Genomic DNA, 21287 nt, shown 5'->3' with positions numbered 1-21287 from the left:
AGCTCAATTTATGATAGAAATACAAGGTTAACTTTTTTTGAAATATAAAGAATTATATATTGCAAATGAAAGATCGAATATATTATATACAAAATAATATAATATAATCTTTTCCGCGGGTACTAACTTGCGGTTTACACCAACCCAACGAGATGCAATTTGTAAACAAGTTGTCGTCGGCATGCCACAAACTCTCTAGAGTGCAACAGTTTACCGGTAACAACTCTCAATCCTCATCATGTTATTTAGCAAAAGATTATTAAGTGAGTTTTACCTTATTGTAAAAATATGAATTAACTTACTGGTCTGTTTATAAATTACTGTTGAAACTACAGAAACATGATTTTATTTACATATTTCGAATTAAGGGGGGTGGGCTTCAACATGTTCAATAGACAGTGTCACACATTTGTTTGTGTTATAGTAGTCTTAGGTTCTGGTATGTCATTTAATGTTTCTTGATTATTGAAATGACTGAAATATTAACAATGAATTTTTTTGAAGTCCAATCATTGGATTTATACAGAATATGTACATAGACAATAGACAATATTTTATTTGCACAAACACATTTACATTAAATGGTTATGGCATACAAAATTAAGACAATAAACGTACAATAGTTAAATTGATTACAATTATATTAGAGTGACAGTGGTATTCACAGCAAAGAAGAAAAAAGGCTATAAATATCAACAGTTAACACATTATTAATGTTCATGAACAATTGAAAAAAGAACACAAACAAAAATTAGGTTGGCATTGCATATTAAAAGAAATACAAGTTATACAGATGTTCTTAATAAAAGACAATCATTAATATACTTTATGGTGATTTTTATAATGACTGGTAGACTGCTATTTAAAAGTACAGTCAAATGCTTAAGTGTTATAGTGGACTGCAATTTAATAAAATTGAAATTAAAATTTTTATTAATATTTTGTATATAGGTATCCCTTAATGATGAATAACATGGACAGATTGAGAAGAAATGGTATTCATCCTCAATTTCTTGTCTGTTACAGGATAAGCAAATGCGTTTACTTCTTTCAATGTTGGTATAACGCCCTCTTTCAATTGCTAGGGAATGTGCACTTAGTTTAAATTTACTGAAAACTGATCGGTCAGTTTTGAATTTACATATATCAATATATGGGGGCCTTTTCCTAATTCTTTTAGTATGACAAAAGAAATTTAATTTTTCACATTTATTGATAGAACAATTTATAATTTGATAAGCCTGGTCATAGATTCTTTGTTGGATACTATTTATGTGATATTTTAAATTAAAAGTATCAAAAGTGAGATGACCAAAACCTAATTTATTTAACCAGTCTTTTACAATGTTAACCCATTTACTTGTTTTCTCTACATTATTATATATTTTATGGACTAAAGTGTTAGGCGAGTTTACAATATGGTTTAGAAATTTTATAGCTGAAAGCTGAATTTTAAAGTACAAAGGGATTCTGTTTGTCTCAGTTAAACAGGCTACATTTGTTGTTTTGCACTGTACACCTAAAATTTCTTTAATAAATTTAATATGTAAATGTTCAAATGGATCTGAATCTTTGAACACTTGGCTTACACCCCAAACTTCACTCCCATAAAGAGTTATTGGAACAACTAAAGTATCAAATAATTTTCCAAGCATACTGCAGGAATTATCTAAAGAGACTGTTTTTTTAATTTTAAACCAAGCCTTTCTCCCTTTTTCCATAAGATTTTTTTTTGAATGACTTAAACTTCCTGAACAATTTATAGTTATTCCAAGGTAACAAATAGATTTAACAGTCTCGAGATGTTCTTTTTCTACTTTAAAATAATTACAGTGAGATTTTCCATTAGAATTGAATATTATAATTTTTGATTTTTGTTTGTTAACATCAAGTTTCCATAGGGAACAAAATTTAGTTAACTCATTTAGTGCATTTTGTAGCCCTTCTTGGGTTTCAGATAATAAAATAATGTCATCTGCATATAATAATGATGTTAATTTAACATCTCCTATAATAATTGGTTGAGTGTTTGCATGATCAAGGTCATTTACAAGGCCATTTATATAAATATTAAACAAAGTGGGGCTAAGTACATCCCCTTGTTTTACTCCATAATTTGATATAAATTCATGGCTCATACCATTTTGAAATTTAATTCTGCATTTGTTGTCATTATACATTGATTGGATGACATTAAAAAGCTTGCCTGGAAGTCTGTTTTGGAGTAGAATGTAGAATAAACCCTCTCTCCAGACAGTATCAAAGGCTTTTCGCAGATCTATAAATGCTGCAAAAATTTTCTTTTTTTTAGTTTTATATTTGTCTACAATAGACTTTAATGAGAAGATATGATCTGCTGTTCTAGCTTTTTCTTTGAAGCCAATCTGATTTTCACTTATCAAATTATTAGTGTTAATAAACTTCATTAGTCTAGTGTGTATAATTTTATTGAATAATTTTCCCAAATTAGAAGTCAATGAGATACCTCTATAATTAGAGGGGTCAGATTTGTTCCCCTTTTTATGAATTAAAGTAATCAAACTTTTGTTCCATAATTTTGGGAAGCTGCCTTTCATAAATACTAGGTTAAAAAGTTTTAATAGGGGTTCTAATAATACTGGCATACCGCATTTAATCATTTCATTAGAAATTAAGTCTTCAGCTGATGATTTACCATTTTTAAGTGTTTTAACTGCATTTAAAATTTCAGCTGGCTGGATTTGTTTATTAAATTCGTTGTCAGAGTTGCATGTATTTAGTGTCTTTTTTAAGGCTGTTAATTTTTCAATAATTATGTCATGGAATTTATTGTTTTGGATGTTAGAAGTACTGTTCATTTTTTTAAAGTAGTTTATAAATAATTCTTGATCAAAATGGTTTTCCTCTTTTATTTCTGAAAGAGAACTTAATTTGTTAAGTAAATTCCAAAATGTCTTTGGGTCTTTTTTCATATTTAGTGAAATTTGGTCACAGATTTGACTCTTGTAATTTCTTTCTTCTTGTTTACACCTTCTTCGAAATTTAGATTTGAATGAGTAAAATGATTTTCTATAGGATCCGTTGTCTGGAAACTTATTTACAAGTAAACAGTACTTTTTAACTGTAGTATGGAGGTCATGACAAGAGTCTGAGAACCATGGTTTTTTACTTTTCTTAATAGGCCTATTCATGATTTTCTTTTGAACAAATTTAGTTGATAAAAGTGCTGTATCACACAAAATAGCATTGAATTTTTCAACAGCTGAATTAGAATCAATCTGTTTATTATTTACAAATTCATCTAGTCTTTGTTTTACATGTGAGTTTTGAATGTTTGTAGTATAAAAATCCATTGCTTTGTTATCCCAAAAAAATTTACCAGGGAGAGGATCTAATTTTGTCTCTATAGTTTTACATTTTTGAAAGCAAGTAAGTAAAGAGCAACTGATAGGACAGTGATCTGATATTGGAGTAAAATCACTAACTTTAAAGTTTCCAATGCATTGTAATATATTAGAAGACACAAGTGTATAGTCTACAAGACTGGAACCATTATATGTTATACATGTACATTTGCCCAAAGGGTCTCCAATAGTTCTTCCGTTCAGTATTCTGAGTCCGGATTCTTTACATAAATCAATTAATAACTTTCCACTCTTATTTGCAGATTTTGAATCAAGATTATTCCTTAAATTATGTGAGTCAATTGAATAATCATTGTCTTTTGATTTTGGGAATTTTGCTTCATCAGAGATAACAAAATCAGGAATAGTATTAGTATATGCATTAAAATCACCTTGAATTACAATATCTCCAAGTTGACTATAGTGCTCAATATTTCTTAGTAACTTTGAATAAACTTCATTTATGTCTTCTGTACAACCAGAAGAATATATATACATCATTTTACATGTATCTGCCATATTAATCTGGGCTTCATAAAATTTGCCCAAATAATTATGAATGCTGAACAATTTGGGCCTGTGACAATTCGTAAAAATTCCTCTATTATAAATTGTTTATGTCATCATTTTACTTTAAAATTATATTCAATCTTTCAACTTGTCAATATAAATTGCCTATAGCGTCCTTGTCAATATATATTGTACATGTATATAGAACTTTTCTTCAAAGATGGTCTGAGCTGATATTTCTGTTGTTTGTATCTATAGTGAAAATAGGCATCATAACTCAACCTTTCTTACATGTATTTGCGTTATCAGCCGGTTATAGACAGCATCACTTCCTTACGTTGTAAATACAATCCCCTTCCCTTTCATAAATGTGACCTACCAAATTAGACTATTCACCAGATTTATTATCACATAATCAACACGACGTGTGCCACATAGGGAGCAGGATCTGCTTACCCTTCCAGAGCACCTGAGATCAACCCTAGTTTTTGGTGGGGTTCGTGTTGTTTATTCTTTAGTTTTCTATGTTGTGTCATGTGTACTATTGTTTGTCTGTTTGTCTTTTTCATTTTTAGCCATGGCGTTGTCAGTTTATATTTTGATTTATGAATGTGACTGTCCCTCTGCTATCTTTCATCCCTCTTTTCTCTTCAGACACATGCAGTCATTAAATCATTTATATTTATAAAAACTCCAATTCTATATTTGTCTTACCAGTATTATATATACATACATGTAGTTGAGATTAGAAACGGCCTGAGTTGACTTATCAAATTAACTTTAGAGATGAATTGACTTTATCAAATGTCTGAGTTGACCTATAAAGTATTGATGGTTTGGGTTGTCATTTTTGTAAACCTTCTGATATGTCTCTAGTCAGAGTTTTCTTGCACCCAAATGGTATTAAAATGAGGCTTTGAGAGGATATTTTCATCTCTTGCAGTGATGCCTTCTTACAATCATTACTCTGAAGCTATTGTTTTATCCTGGACTTTGAGTGTTCGTGTCAACTTTGAGACCCAATTTTGCCCTGAAATCTTCATCGACCCGTCACCACTAGATGTTTTGCATTTATACATGTACATTGTACAAATTCTTACCTTCTGTGTGCTTGTAGGTACAACAATATTCTCCTCTGAAATATATGATATTATTCTGTGCCAAATACTCATACATTTTTTTGGAACAGACTTAAAAAGTTAATTCGTGAATTATTTAAGGCCTGTTGTTGTTAACTTTATATTTGTACATGTCAATTGGTCTCGTCTGGGAAGTTGCATGCATGTCTCATTGCCATTGGCAGTTACTGTCATACCACATCTCCTTATTTTTGTATAAGCACTGACCACCTACTACATGTACCCTAGAAAAGCTATTACACTAATACATTTCATTTTGAATTTTTTGGTTTATTATTTTTGAAAAAGGCATGACATTAATATTTGGTTGAATTATCTGTTCATTCATAGAAATTAGATTTATTTATTTATTATTTACATGGGGCTTTCAGTCTATTTTCAACTTATGAATTTGAATGCCTCTTGAGTCGTGAGTTTGTCTCTTATTGTCACAAAATAATATTTTCTATTTTTCACCTAAAGTGCAGTTTTATTTTTAATTTCAGATTTGGAATCTTATGTTATAGAATGTCCAAGCTAAAGTCTGAAAAATTGTTATTGCTAGAAAAACTTATTCAGAGCAGTTCTGACGGTGAAATAACAAATGAACAAAAAGATCTCTTTGTAAATCTTGTAAAAGAGACAAGCCCTAAAAGTCCCAAAATGAAGAAGAAAAGTGCCAACAACCCTGATAGACAGTCACGTCAAAGAGTTAAAATTGTTAGAGAAAATTCACATGAGGTGAAGGACACTAGTCATGGAAAGGTTATAGTTCCCCTGCCAGAAAATGGTTGTAGGTCAAGGTCACGATCAGGAAGTTCTAAATCAAGGTCTGATTCCTCTTCAAGTTTTTGGTCTTCTGGATCACAAGATAGAGCAAGATTGGTTAAACCATCCTCAAAATCAAGATCATATTCACGATCAAGTGGGAGTTCTTATTCCAGATCTCGTTCACGCTCACGAACATCTTCTTCATCCTCAACCAGCTCTAGGTCTCGTTCATCATCGGTGGAATATTCCAGAAAGAAAGTACGGGAAAGATCAAAATCACCTTCAACCCCCAAATCTCCTGTAAAAGAACCAAGATCAGATTCATTATCATCAACACAAAGTGCCCCTGTTAAAACTACCATAGAAAGACATGTAACTCATGATACTGCCAGTGATACTGGTCGCAAGGGGAAACGAAAAAAGCTTTTGAAGAGAGGAGAAGTTAGAAAATATCGGTCATTTGATATTAATCCAGATATATTTATTGAAGAGAGAATTAAACAAAAATACAAAGAACTTCATAATTTAATGGCAACTCAGTTTTCTGGTACCCATGCCCAGATGACTCAACAGCAATGTGAACAGATGCACAGTTTAAGGGACCAGTATATTAGTGCCAGTCATGGTTTACCTCCAAGTGGTGTACTGGTTCCCAGGAGTTTACCAGCAAGTATGAGAGTAAAAAGAGGTGCACCACAAGGTCTGACTAAAGTCAGGTCACGGTCAAGGGACACTTTAACAAGTAAGTAAATTGGAAAATGTGTATACTGTGAATTCAGAATTTTTATGCCCCAGCAATTCTGAAATTCTGTAATCCGTCATTCCACAACAAACCATTATACAGAGTTTTTTCTAAACGCCTTCAGATATATATATATATATATATTATATAACAAGTCTAAAAGAATACAACATCACCAAAAACACAATAAAACGAACAATATGTTAGATATTTCGGATAACAGATATCCTTCTTCGGTAATTGCACGATGAAAAATGAATCATGTCAATTCAAATTAAGACTCTATCAAAATCTTGATTTATACAATTTAAGCGAACGCTGGAACAATTTTCAAATTTTCAAACACACCGCAAAGACTACAAAAATATGCCAAAAATAAAAAAAGTTATTTACGATGTGAACTGGCACAACTCTAAATTCCCAAAGGTGTTGACAGTTGAGATGTTAAACAACTGCTAATTTCCTGTCATCACTTGTGGCCAGTTACTACGGCTTCCGTACTGGACCCTTACACTTTTCAGGAATTTTTGGATTATATTAGTTTTGATTACAGTTGGCAAGGATGTGTAAGTACGCAGCCACGTTCTATTACTTAACCTTAGTAAAAATTTATTACTCAATTTTCTTATCATCAAATTACTATATTTTTTAGATGTTTAAATACGCAGTCTCTGATGCAACTGCCCTACCGTTGTCATATTTTAAATATCATACCAGTTTAGATCGGTCAGGACTGTTTATTGGGACTGTATTTCCACGCAGTTGTTTAAAACCTGTCAACACCTTTGGGAATTTAGAGTTGTGCCAGTTCACATCGTAAATAACTTTTTTTATTTTTGGCATATTTTTGTAGTCTTTGCGGTGTGTTTGAAAATTTGAAAATTGTTTCAGCGTTCGCTTAAATTGTATAAATCAAGATTTTGATAGAGTATTAATTTGAATTGACAAGATTCATTTTTCATCATGCAATTACCGAAGAAGGATATCTGTTATTCGAAATATCTAACATATTGTTCGTTTTATTGTGTTTTTGGTGATTTTGTATTTTTTTAGACTTGTTATATATTATATTATGTAGTGTACTGCATCATGTTTATATGATCCATCGCCCCGTAAGATTTATCGTTGACTATTTATTCAGTCATTTTATATATATATATTATATATGGCAGATTTTTGGTACATGTATGTGATTTAACCATGATGAGTTACAGATCAAGTTTAAGTTTTGTTCCACTCTGCAATTTTTTTCCGAAATTACAGGCTTTGGACTTTGATAAATTGTTGAAAATCACAGTTATACAGACTTTTTTTCTAAATGCTTTCAGATTTTGGGCTGATCTTTGGTATGTGAGGTAACCATGATGAGATACAGGTCTAATTTAAGTTTTGTTCCACTCTGCTAATTTTTCCCAAATTTACGGTCTTTGGACTTTGATAAAGTGTTGAAAATCACAGTTATACACTTTTTTCTAAATGCTTTCAGATATTGAGCTGTTTTGGTATATGAGTTACTCATGTTGAGTTACAGATCAAGTTTTAGTTTTGTTCCGCTCCATAAATTTTTGCCAAAATTCAGGGTTTACAACTTTGAAAATCACATTTATACAGACTTTTTTTCTATAGACCTCCACATTTTGAGCTGAGTTTTGTTAACAGTTAATTTATGATTATGAACATATCAATGTGAGACTACCATCATGTTTGTGTCCAAATGTGTTATTGAAATTGCAGATTTTTCAATTTTTTGGTCGGGGCCATTCGTGTCGCACATCTAGTTTTAATTGCGATTTGGTTATAATCTCATGGCTTCTAACATGGCTTAATGCTTAAAGATTCCTTTTACTTTTCAATTTAATGATACATTTTTGTTTGTACACATACATGTACAATGCACATGTATATACTGAAAATTCAGAAATTATTGCATGCATTTTATATTGCAATTTTGTCATTTAAGACTAAAATGTGATTTTAACTTTTACGATATATATCGAGAAAAATCTTGTTTAATTCATATCAAAAATTCAAGTTTAAATTATTGCGATTATAACCCTGTCACCATGCATGGTCCCATTTCTGCCTTTATAAATACATTGCAATAATTTCTGAATTTACAGTTATAAATTGAGATTGGAAAAATTAATGGGGAATAATTCATAAAATGTATACACCATGTACACTGGCTGTAGGTAATATAATTTTGAAATATATATGTAACAGAGAACTGTAATTGAAACTACATGTACATGTAACAAACAAGACTCGAGACTGATTGCCAAACAAATTATTCACTTACAAAAATGACTTAAAATTGGTTTAAAGTTATATATATTTACATATAAATAATCCCTTTAACTCTTTAAATGTGTTTGTGCACTTAAACTGGTTAAAGATATATTTTAAATAATTTGTTTTTTGTATGGAGGCGTTTAAATTGATAACTATAAATGGTTCATATCTTGGCAATCATAAACATAAATACATAAATAAGTTGATTAAGTATCCTTTTGTTTAATATTTTACAATGTTTTAAATTACTGCATTATATATTCAGGACATGAATATGTGGTTAAATTGATAAGGCAATGATATATATGTATAAAAGAAACAGCAATAAGCAACTCAAAATTTTCTTAATACAATTTTGATAAAAAGATTTAGTAACTTTTCTTACTTGCCTAAATTAAAATTGTCTGTATTGGACCTTGATATTATCATTGTATTTAATTATTAGTTGGGAATTCTTTGTAGAATAACTAATCGCAGAATTCAAATAGAGAAAAATACTCAACTTGTGACGGAACAACACATTAATTCACAAATGCCCATAGCGCATGAGTTAATTATCAGTGTTGTTAGGTCACAAGTTGAATATTTTTCGAAATTTGAATTTTTTTATTAGTTATTCTTTTTATTACATATTGGCAAAGGACTCTTTTTTTATGAAATTAATATAGAAAATGTAAGGAACTATATCTTTTTCCTACACATGTTTTGATCCGACGTTTTCGATGTCTTGACAATGCCTATTGTTTTATCAGACCACAGATGAATTATCGCATTGTGATTGGTTAAACGCCATCACGTGGTGACCCCCCATGAGACCGTATGGGGATAGTAAGTTTCATATGGGGTTCATGACGCGTTAATGGCGACGTCATCTATTAATGTTGTTGTGTTTCATTGTTTATTTTTCAACCAAAGGCAGCAGAAAAAGTCCAGCGTCCGATAAATTCGTTATACGGTTAACTACTGACCCCCTACAGATCCATAGAGGGTGAATAAAATTCATAAGGTTGGGCCTCAGGCCTCACCCCCTATGGATTTTACTAACCCTCTGTGGATCCGTAGAGGGTCAGTAGCAAACCATATAACTTATAGTAGGACGTCAGAGAGTGAAATAACCACGTTTTTTTCACATGTGAAATTATCGGTTTTTATTTAACTGGGAAATCAATGTAATTCATTGCAAAAAATGTAATAATTAAGGACTAACAGTACTGTAGATGAAGAGTTGCCACCGCCAATTGTAGATTTGACGGTCGCAAATGCAGTTTTACTGGCGACACGTAGCGGAGACGGTAACACGGAGATTTGCGACTGTCAAATCAAAATTGACGGTGGCAACTCTTTAACTACAGTACTGTTATTCCGATTCTAATGCATTACAAAAAGAAAAAATATGATAAAACTAGAAAAAATGTCTAATTATGTCAAATAAAAAAAAAACGCGAAACTTCATTAATGATTTTGGCACAAAGACGTCATGGCTAAACGTGACGTCATACAAATGAAAATTTACAAACTGGACGTTATTACGTTACCTGTACGCTTCAAATTTGGATAAAATTACATTAAAACGACTAATTTGAGGTAGGTGTTGTTTTATTTTCGATTGTATATATAGCAGTAATCGAACATTTATTGATTCATCAATTCAAAATGGTGGGTCCCTCCTTAGTAAAGCCTGGTCAACTGTGGATTGACAGCAACTTTTAGCCAATGAAAAAAATTGTTACATCCAAATTGCATTAGAATTATAAATATTCCACTTGCCCCTCTGAAAAAGAAAAAGAATGTAATTTATAAGTAAAATTTTTGTCAAAATATAGTCCTCAAACTTCTTAATGTACTCATCACTGTTGAATTTGCAAAGCAGTTTAGATACTCGTCATTTTAAGCCAATCATTTTACTAGTACAATTGTTTTCGTAAAATGCATGTATTATTGCAGTTCCCATGACAAAATAGAGCAAGGGAATCACATGAAGTTTTGATTATTGTTAACTTTTCGTCTTAAAATGATGATATATTTAAAATCTTATCTTTAAGAAAGTATGTCTATAAAATATTTAATTAACAAAAGAACAAATTTCCTCAGAAAAAGCGATGAAAGTAAATCAAAATCAAATGACATTTCAAAAATATTCCTCAAAATGGGTTTATAAATTTGTATCACAAAAAGCATTTCAATGAAAGCTCACCTTTAAAGTAAGATTTCTGGGTGTTCCCAGTTCTTTACCTTTATTTAACATGCAGACATTTTAACTGTACAATAGTAAACTGGTATTGTAAAATGTAAATTAAACCTTGTAATCCTTAAAACACACATTCAAAGGTACATGCATGACAATTTGAATACAGGAACATGTAGGTGTAAACAAGTGCCTTCAATTACATATTTAAAATTTTAAAATGCTTTGATGCATATATATAGAAATCTTAAGTCTGTAGACACCAAGTAAATAGTTGGAAAAATTCTAAAGTAGATTAAAAATGATAAAGTTTCTGTAGTTGTAATTTCTGTTACATTTAATTTGTACATGACTAAATAGAAGAATAATGTAAAAATAACAAAAATACTTGGGTCATGGGTTCTTAACTCTACTACATGTAGGTCAAACCAAAGACTAAGTACGAGTACATTTATTTGTCGATTCTCAGTTAAGCATACAGCATTTTGTTGTTGATACAAAGACATGTTTGTCATGAGTCAGAATAATGGGTCCAGGGACTGAGGTAGCTTAGGTCTTCTGCTGACCGCCTCCTTCTTAACTACATGTACATGTAATTGCACATTTTTAAAAAGACGTGTTTCAGTCTAAGATTGTCATTCAGAGTGTAGTACATAGAAGCATTTATATTCATAGTGTATCAAATTTTTCTGTCCTTATTACACATTCAATTTGCTGGTCATTTAACAGCTGTCTATTATCTAACCTCTTTGAACATGTTAAATGTCCTGACCAACAGTCTTTCCTAGAGCAATGCTAGTTTGTAAGCCCAAGACAAATTCAGAAAGTCTTGTTGTGCTCTATGTATTGTTCTGCAATTGTTTGCTTTTTTGTATGGATATATATGTTTGCTTTAAATTATTCTAGTTAATAAATATTTTGCTCATTGTGTTAAAATAATTGACCATTTATATTAAAAAGAAGATGTGGTATGATTGCCAATGAGACAACTGTCCACAAGAGACCAAAATGACACAGACATTAACAACTATAGGTCACCGTACAGCCTTCAACAATGAGCACAGCAATTGTTCAGACACAATGTTCAGTTGTAAATGACTTATTATGTCAATGTCCTTTTGAGAACTTTTCTACCTGGTCCATAAAAAGTCAATATATATGGATCTCAAACAGGGTTGTAAACCCCAAACAGAGGTGGTTCTGATTACTTTTAATGTCCTAGGAATATAGCAGGTCATCATTGTGAATGGCTTTTGATATAAACTACATGTATTGGGCATGATAATGATGGTACAAGTATTTTAAAATGTTTTCAAGTGATAAGTTTTGCTAAAGTATGAAATTTACAGGCTTAAATTATTCACTGTTGAATCAATTTATCCTCCACTTCAAATGTACATGCACGTTAAAAACCTGTTTTTGTTGATCTTCTACTTGACTATATGATATTTAATGATTTCTATATGCATGATAGATTGAAATATGGATATGAGCAATTATAAATGCTGATCAACAGACAGTAACTGCAATTATTTGTACCTTGAACATGTCTGATGCACATAGAAACCAAGTCTTTTTAATATTGTGCATATTAAATGAACAGAGATAAATTTAAGTACAAATAAACCAATATTATATTACATAACATCAGAATAACAAATGGTTTCAACCCACATACTATATTTTAAATTTTCCATCTTTTCTTGCCCACATAAATTTATTTTAGATTTTTTCTACCCCATTATGTTTTTTAGTTAGTTCTTCCATCTGTCCTGCTTCAGGTTATATTTTTTGGTCAAGGTAGTTTTTTATGCCCAACCTATGATAGTAGAGGGGCATTATGTTTTCTGGTCTGTGCATCCATCTTTTGTTTGTTTGTTCGTTCACCCGTTCGTTTGTCTGTCCCGCTTCAGGTTAAAGTTTTTGTTTGAGGTAGTTTTTGATGAAGTTTTAGTCCAATCAACCTGTAACTCAGTATACCTGTTCTTTCTGATATGATCTTTCTAATATGATCTTTCTAATGTAATGCCAAATTAGAGTTTTGACTCAAATTTCACGGTCCACTGAACATACAATGTAGAAATTGAAAGCTAGTGCCAGTGGGGCATTCGTGTACATTCTTGTTGATACATACATTTGTAACTGATATTAACCTATGATGTAAATTTGAGAACAATCTGGATAGAATAGATTGCCTACAATGAAATTTTCTATTAATTTGATTGACACTTTAAAGGGACATAACTCTTTATGTCAAATTTCAACAAAAAAATATGGGCGCTGATTTTTGAATTGTTTGAGACATTGCAGCAACAGACCTTTGACAAAATATTCAGTATTATCTGAAAGAATTTAACACTTGAGAGCACTAATTATGCAAATTTTATGTATAATTTAAATTTCTAAGGGACATACAATGTACCTTCTATTAAAATAATTGATCAGCTTGTCTGAATCTTTGATGTACATGTATAAACCTGTGATATAAATTTCATAAATATCTGGCAATGATTATACTCTTCAGAGCACTTACAATACAATTTGAATTAGAATTTTCATTTCTCATGTCAGAACATAACTTAATTCCTGTAAAAAGAAGTGATTAGCCATGATTTTGGAACTTGCCAAGATATAAAACCGTGAATAAAAATTTCATAAAATCTTTCAAATTGCAAACCAAGTTGTGGAACATACATGTACAAATGTACAAGATTCAGGTACAAATGTAATGATATTTCTAACACTAAAACAAGTTATTTACTTTGATATGATAATCTTGATAGTCAATAGCTGACATAATTTAACAACTTTTATAAACAATATTGCCTTGATATTGAAGGTGCAAGCTAAACATAAAATTGCAATCATAATTCCCTATAATTTTCTACATATACATTGTAATTGATAAAATTTGTTATACTTTTAAGTCAGACATCCTGACTTGTAAAACAAAATCGCTTTGGTTAAAAAGGTACAAAACTGTAATTGGAAATTCTCAGCACCATATATATATTCTCAGCAATGTGACAAATACAAATAAAGACTTTTAAAAGTAATAACAAATTTCACCTAATTACAAACATAAATCAATGTCTGACTCTTTATAAACAAGTTTTAAATTAATTTGCAGATTTAATGAAGTTGTAAATTATTTATTAATTAAGAGATAGAATTGATTTGTTTATTTGAGATGCTTGGTTAGAAAGTTACTCAAGGGAGATAAATCTGATTTTTTTTTCTTAGATCAGATTAAAGAAACAGACATGTGAATATGTACCGTACAAAAAAATAAGAACACAAACCGATACAAAAACAGTCTAATTGATTAACGGATAAATAAAGAGATCCGTTGTAACATATGAGTTATGCCTTCTCTCCATACATTTTTGTAGGAGCAATTGTTCTTAGGGCCATTTTTTTTACTTGTGTTTATCTATACAGGTATGATATATAAGTATACTGAGTATTTTAGTTGTGGCATCTATAACAAAATCCACATGTAGAGCAAAATGCAAGAATAAATTTAATCAACTCACAATTCTATTTCAGGTGATTTTGGCGACGATCACACATACATTAGTGTCCAGCGAGTTCAAAACACATCCGCTGCCAGACAGGGCAAGGTCATTGTTGATCCTCGTCCAGTTATGATGAAAAAGAAGAAGAAAAAAGTAAAGAAATCAGATTCAAAAACAACACTGAATTCTACATTGGACAGTACCTCTGATCTCACAGGGTCAAGGACACTTTCTCCAAGATCAAGGTCAGACTACTCTGGGTCAAGGACATTGTCTCCAAGATCAAGGTCAAACGAACCAGAAATTCATCATATTAAAGCAAGCAAAAATCCTGATTTAATAAAGTGGTTAAAACAAAAAGACAAAGACCACAGGAAAAAAGAAAAGGAAGAAAGAAAGAAGAAAAGGGAAGAAAGAGAGAAGTTAGTTTTGGAGGCAAATGATAAGTTTGAACGCAGATTGGAATCTCAGAAAATTGTGAAAAAATGGATTTCAGAAAAAGAAAAAGACTATAGGAAAACTCTTAAGGAGAAAAAACAACATGAAAAAGAGCTTGAACTGCAGGAAAAAATAAGAATTGAATTGTCATCACCTACCAGAGGCATAACTGTACGTGCGCAGACTGCACCATCACAATGGAAACAAAAGAGTCCTCGTCATTCATATAAAACAAAGAAAAATGGTGAAGCAACAGAGAATACAGATAGTACCGCACAGACAGTACAGGACCAGTTAGGGACCTCATCAGAACATCTAAAATTTGATTTAAATGATCAGAAAAGTCACGATCCACTGCCACCTACTTCAAAGTTTATGTATAAAAGGCCTGTAGCAGGAAAAATTAAACTGAACATGAGAAATAGACCAATGAGTGCTCAGCCTAAACTACAGTCAACTCACACAGAGAAAGAACATTGGCAATCAGCAAAGGACGAAAGTGATAAGAACTTGAGATTAACATATGATGACTGGGTTAATACAAAAAGGAAAGAAGATAAAGAAAAAAGAAAACAGGAAAAAATTAGACAGAAAGAAGTTCTATCAAAATCTGATCCAGAGATGTCCAAACTTGTGCCAGAAGTTGCTAAAAAGAGAATTCATACAATGCTGAATGAAAGAAAATCAGTTGATACTGGCATTAAACGATATGATGCCACTGCAAATAGGTCATTTGGTGGTGGAAGTTTTGATGGGAGCAAATCTCCTAAACCTCCCTCAAAGTCTCATTCTTATAAAATGGCTGACGATAGACCAGGCACTGCTAAAGATCGAACAGTAGAATCTTTAAAAGTGTCTGGAAGAATATACCAGAGACCAGGAACAGCCCCAGCTGCTGGGAGAAAAGTTCCTGTTCCCATGAGATCACCATACTCACCCGTTCCCTCAAGTGCCCCTGCACATGTCGAGGAAATCATGAACAGTGAGGATCAGGCCAATCCATTTATACTGCCCTTCCCACCAGAACAAGGTGTACCGACACATTTAGCAAACATGCAGAAAAAACTCTTTTCTGAAGAAACTTTGAGAAAAAGTGGTTCGATAGAACCTCAAGAAGTCGAGGCATCTAGGGAACTGGTACCTTTAAATGATGATGTTGAACATACCAGTTCATCAGAAGATATTAAATATGATAATATAAATACTAAGTCACATGACACAAAAATAGAGGACAAAATTGAAAATGATACACAATATGTAAATGGAAATGCTGATGAAAATGCAACGAAAAAGGAAGAAAATGTAGAAGAAACTAATCAACCTTCCCAAACAAAAAAGGAAACACAAAATGTAAATATGGACACATATTTGGATCTTCCAGAAGAATTAGATGATGCAGATGTTAAAAATTCGAAAGTGAATGAAAAAGAGCAAACTGTTGGCTTTGATGAAGTTGACAGTAATAGAACTGAAAATAAGACAGAAGAAAAAAAAGAAGAAAGTGAAAAAGAAAGACAGGATGACAATGCTTTAAACCAATCCAGTAAACATGTATCCTTTTGTGAGGAACCTGAAGTGTTTGTCAATCAGGAAGAGCCAGAATGGAGCACGGACACGGAAACTCCAGACGAAGATAATTCACGGTACACTACAAAGGAAGATTTGTCAACGTTGATAGATACCTGTGGTCAGTTATTAAATAAGGAATATGGTGAATCATATAACCAAGGAAACACTGAGGAGAAAGACAGCGATAAAGCATTCCTTACAGAAAGTCTGGATGACGATTTTTAATAATGTAATGTGTTTTGTACATTTTTTTTACTTCCAGACTTTTTGTCCTAGAGATAGAGCTTATGTTCTAATGTTGTTTGTACAGAACTTTTTAAGGGTATTTTGGACACAAGAGAAAGCACTTGGTAATTTTAACAAGGAAACATAGTAAAATTCCAAGCCTTATTAAAGTTCCTTTGAATATAATAAACTAATAATTTTTAGCAGAAATAGTTTATAGTTATTCTGTTTAGTTGATTGTCAGATATAAAATAACTATAATTTATTTTGTCTAGTAATTTAAGTTACTGTATAATTTATGATTAACTTGAATGTAATTCATGTATATGTTAGTGATGATGTAGACATGATACATGTATGAATGCAGTTAGATTAGTATGAGTATTTGATCTCTTGGAGGTCGCACATACATGTTCAAACACATATCTCTTGGAGACCACACATACATGTACAAACACAAAACTCTTGTAGACCACACATACATGTACAAACACATATACATGCAGGGAGAGATCCTGAAAGGAGATTAGGTTTATGCAGAGTTAAAATTTGTTATAGATAAAAAAAATCTATAGTAAAGGTTATTGCAGGTTATAATGAGGTTAATTCTGAATTTATGAGTTCACTTCAGGTGTAATATAGCATCTACTGGAAGATACAATAATCTCTTTTGATGGTTCTATTTCTCATATTTTGTTGTAGGGCTAGAATTTGCTGTCATTTGAAGTAGAGTTATCTTGCTTTTGTTAGTAAAAGTGCCTGTTTTTGTTATTTCACTTTGCAACAACTTGGAATGATAATGAATAGTTGGGTGCCCAGGGACCCTGGCCATGTTATACATTGTTATTAGCTGAGGACTGTGCCTTCAATTACAGTTATATTATTTAGTGTTCTGTCCCAATATGTGTTTGAAATGCTGTACGTTTCTTGTGGGAATTTTTAGTTCAAGGTTCATGTAGTAGAAATGCATGTATATGTTTAATGGATGCATTGTTCTGTAATAAAAAGAACATGAATATTGGTACATGATACAGTAAAAGATTTATGCACACCTGGATTTATGTTTTCTTCATTTTGATTATAAAAGTATCACATGAAAACCAGAAAATTTGTGGATAATTGCAATTTAGTGCATGATCCATGTATCTATTCACAGAGCTTGGTTGTTGAGGACACACATAAGTGAATGTTGCATTTTACAAATGTAATTCATGTTATTTACTAGAGAATTCATGATGTTTTTTAATACATGTATATACATATTTTAATTATAAGATTTTTCTTCTGTAATATGGTTTATAAGTGGAATTTATTTTACAGATTGTCCACTGTATAATGTGTACCCTAAACTTGGATTGTTTTATATCACAAAATATTTGCCAGATGTAGAGTTTTTAAATATTATTATATTATAAGTATATGTTATACATAGGTTGTTTTGTATCTGTTTTTGTATTTTTGTAGGAAACCATGAAACATATCATTTATTAATACCTTGCCTAATATAATATTTTTCATCTATTGCATCATAATTGAAAAGACATTTTTATTAATTGTTCATATTTATTAATGAAATACAACTCTTTGGTAGGGTTGTATCAGGGGCGGATCCAGCCATTTTAAAAAGGGGGGGTTCAAATTACATGTCCCATTCAAATGCATTCATCGTCCAAAAAAAACCCTCTTGATCTGCGCCTGTGTATGCACGCTTAATCATTTGCCAGTTTACTAGTTGATGCAGAATAATTGTAATAAAAAAAAATTAGTGCTATTTTACAATAGATAAATATTAAATGATTATAATGGTAAAAAATTAATTAAGTTATTAAATAATTAAGATTGCAAACTAAATAAACTTTTGTATTTATCTTAATGTAAGCCCTGTCACTATAAATCTAATAGCTGCCACCTCACATTTTATAGAGTGAATTATATACATGTATTTAAATTAGTTTTAATTTTCATAAGTTACCAGGTAATATAAACCAAAACTAACAAGTCTATCATCTTTTAAACAGATTGAGGACAAACTGTCTCCAACGTTGTCTTATGTTTTCTCTTTACCTGGCCTCATCTTAAGGCTAAAAAGCTATTTTATTTTTCCTATATTAATAACTTTTGATAAAGCTAAGAAAAAACTACATATTACCAAAAACTAACCTAGTAAATCCATTAAATGTTTAATCTTACTCCCCCTCTTGAACAAAATGTGATACTGTTATGGATTTTATGAGGTTGGATACAGTATTTTTTATGTATACTGTATTATATTATGATATATTATTTGTTATCCAATGTACATTTATTAATATACATAATAGTAATTTATTGTGATGAATATTTTAATCAAATAATGTTTGATTTGCTCATTAATTGTTTTCTTGTTAAGATGTTTGTTTTTATTAGTTTGAGTTTTTTATAGATTTTTATATTTAGCACTAGCCGTCTACAGCTAGTGAGGCATTCCGTCCAAGGACCAGTCTAGATATAAAAGATTTTAAAAAGATAGATTATAACTTGTAATATAACTAGTATACATTAAAATAATGTAGAAAATATGGTAACACATCCACATGAGAAAGGATGCCAATGAAATCCTTATATTATTTTTTTTTATCACCAGGTTGATGTGAATTTATCAAAACATTTCTGGGGAAAATACTTTAACATAAATAAAATATAAACGTATCTACATGTATTTGCATCAAATTTCATATACCCTTGTTATTTTGTCTTCTGAAGAATTTGGTTTCAATATTCAACCATGTATTTTTGTTTACAAAATTACCTTAAGTGTATGTACCTTTTTAGCTCACCTGGCCCGAAGGGCCAAGTGAGCTTTTCCAATCACTTTGCGTCCGGCGTCGTCCGGCGGCGTCCGGCGTCGTTGTTAACTTTTACAAAAATCTTCTCCTCTGAAACTACTGGGCCAAATTGAACCAAACTTGGCCACGATCATCATTGCGGTATCTAGTATAATAAATGTGTGGCGTGACCCGGTCAACCAACCAAGATGGCCGCCACGGCTAAAAATAGAACATAGGGGTAAAATGCAGTTTTTGGCTTATAACTCAAAAACCAAAGCATTTAGAGGAAATCTGACATGGGGTAAAAATGTTTACCAGGTCAAGATCTATCCGCCCTGAAATTTTCGTTGTTGGGTTGCTGCCCCTGAATTGGTAATTTTGAGGAAATTTTGCAGTTTTTGGTTATTATCTTGAATATTATTATAGATAGAGATAAACTGTAAACAGCAATAATGTTTAGCAAAGTAGGATTTACAAATAAGTCATCATTACCGAAATGGTCAGTTGACCCGTTTAGGAGTTATTGCCCTTTATAGTCAATTTTTAACCATTTTTCGTAAATCTTAGTTATCTTTTACAAAAATCTTCTCCTCTGAAACTACTGGGCAAAATTAATCCAGACTTGGCAATAATCATCTTTGGGGTATCTAGTTTTAAAAATGTGTCCGGTGACCCGACTATCAAATCAAGATGGCCGCCACAGCTAAAAATAGAACATAGGGGTAAAATGCAGTTTTTGGCTTATAACTCAAAAACCAAAGCATTTAGAGCAAATCCAACACGGGGTAAAATTATTAATCAGATCAAGATCTATCTGCCCTACAATTTTCAGATGAATCTGACAACCCATTGTTGGGATGCTGCCCCTGAATCGGTAATCTTAAGGAAATTTTGCTGTTTTTGGTTATTATCTTAAATTTTATTATAGATAGAGATAAACTGTAAACAGCAATTATGTTCAGCAAAGTAAGATTTACAAATAAGTCAACATGACCGAAATGGTCAATTGACCCCCTAAGGAGTTATTGTCCTTTATAGTCAATTTTTAACAATTTTCATAAAATTTGTAAATTTTTATTAACATTTTCCACTGAAACTACTGGGCCAAGTTCATTATAGATAGAGATAAATGTAAGCAGCAAGACTAGTAAAGTAAGATTTACAAACACATCACCATCACCAAAACACAATTTTGTCATTAATCCATCTGCTTCCTTTGTTTAATATTCACATAGACCAAGGTGAGCGACACAGGCTCTTTGGAGCCTTTAGTTATATCAACCAATCGGACAAGACCTAGTAAAAAAAAAATATATATAGAAAAATCAAATTTTTAAAATTTGGTATTTTGTTTTCAAACTTTTATCAATTAGACTACAATTTTGCATAAATTCACATTAACATTTTAAAGTTTTCTTTAAATATAATGAAAAACCTTTAGAATATAAGACTGATACAATTTAAAACAACTAATATTGTGAAATTTTAAATTATTTTTGCAAAATAAACAAAGCCAATGAAATTTGAAATTTTTTGTTTGTTTATTTAATGACTGTCAGATGTAAATATTTAGACTTTTTAGAGTTTTCAAAACTTTTTATATACACATTGGATTAGACATCAATAGTTTTATTATTCAAGCTTTAGAATCTCTGTTTAATAGTATTCACAGAATGTTATCATTCTACAATGTGTTTTAAATAATATTTAAAAAAATTTGTCTCAAAAT

At 31.2% G+C, this 21287-nt stretch overlaps 1 protein-coding gene across 1 annotated transcript; it reads left to right on the top strand.

Moving 5' to 3' along the window:
• The first annotated feature begins 143 nt into the window (after nucleotides 1-143).
• On the top strand, nucleotides 144-19611 carry LOC134683381 (NK-tumor recognition protein-like). The gene is made up of 3 exons (XM_063542660.1): nucleotides 144-263; nucleotides 5518-6524; nucleotides 14551-19611. Exons 2-3 carry the CDS (start codon nucleotides 5540-5542, stop codon nucleotides 16749-16751), a joined length of 3186 nt encoding a protein of 1061 aa, XP_063398730.1. The 5' UTR covers nucleotides 144-263; nucleotides 5518-5539; the 3' UTR covers nucleotides 16752-19611.
• The last annotated feature ends 1676 nt before the right edge of the window (nucleotides 19612-21287 follow it).

The sequence above is a fragment of the Mytilus trossulus genome, chromosome 9 (genome assembly GCF_036588685.1).
Source record: "Mytilus trossulus isolate FHL-02 chromosome 9, PNRI_Mtr1.1.1.hap1, whole genome shotgun sequence".
In the NCBI taxonomy this organism is placed as follows: Eukaryota; Metazoa; Mollusca; class Bivalvia; order Mytilida; family Mytilidae; genus Mytilus; species Mytilus trossulus.
The sequence above is the reverse complement of the archived record's forward strand: the minus strand, read 5'-3'. Positions and strand labels throughout refer to the sequence as shown.

Coding starts and splice junctions, on each gene's coding strand:
- LOC134683381 (XM_063542660.1), top strand. CDS start 5,540: ATGTCCAAGCTAAAGTCTGAAAAATTGTTATTGCTAGAAAAACTTATT. Junction 6,525..14,550: donor GTCAAGGGACACTTTAACAA/GTAAGTAAATTG, acceptor ATTCTATTTCAG/GTGATTTTGGCGACGATCAC.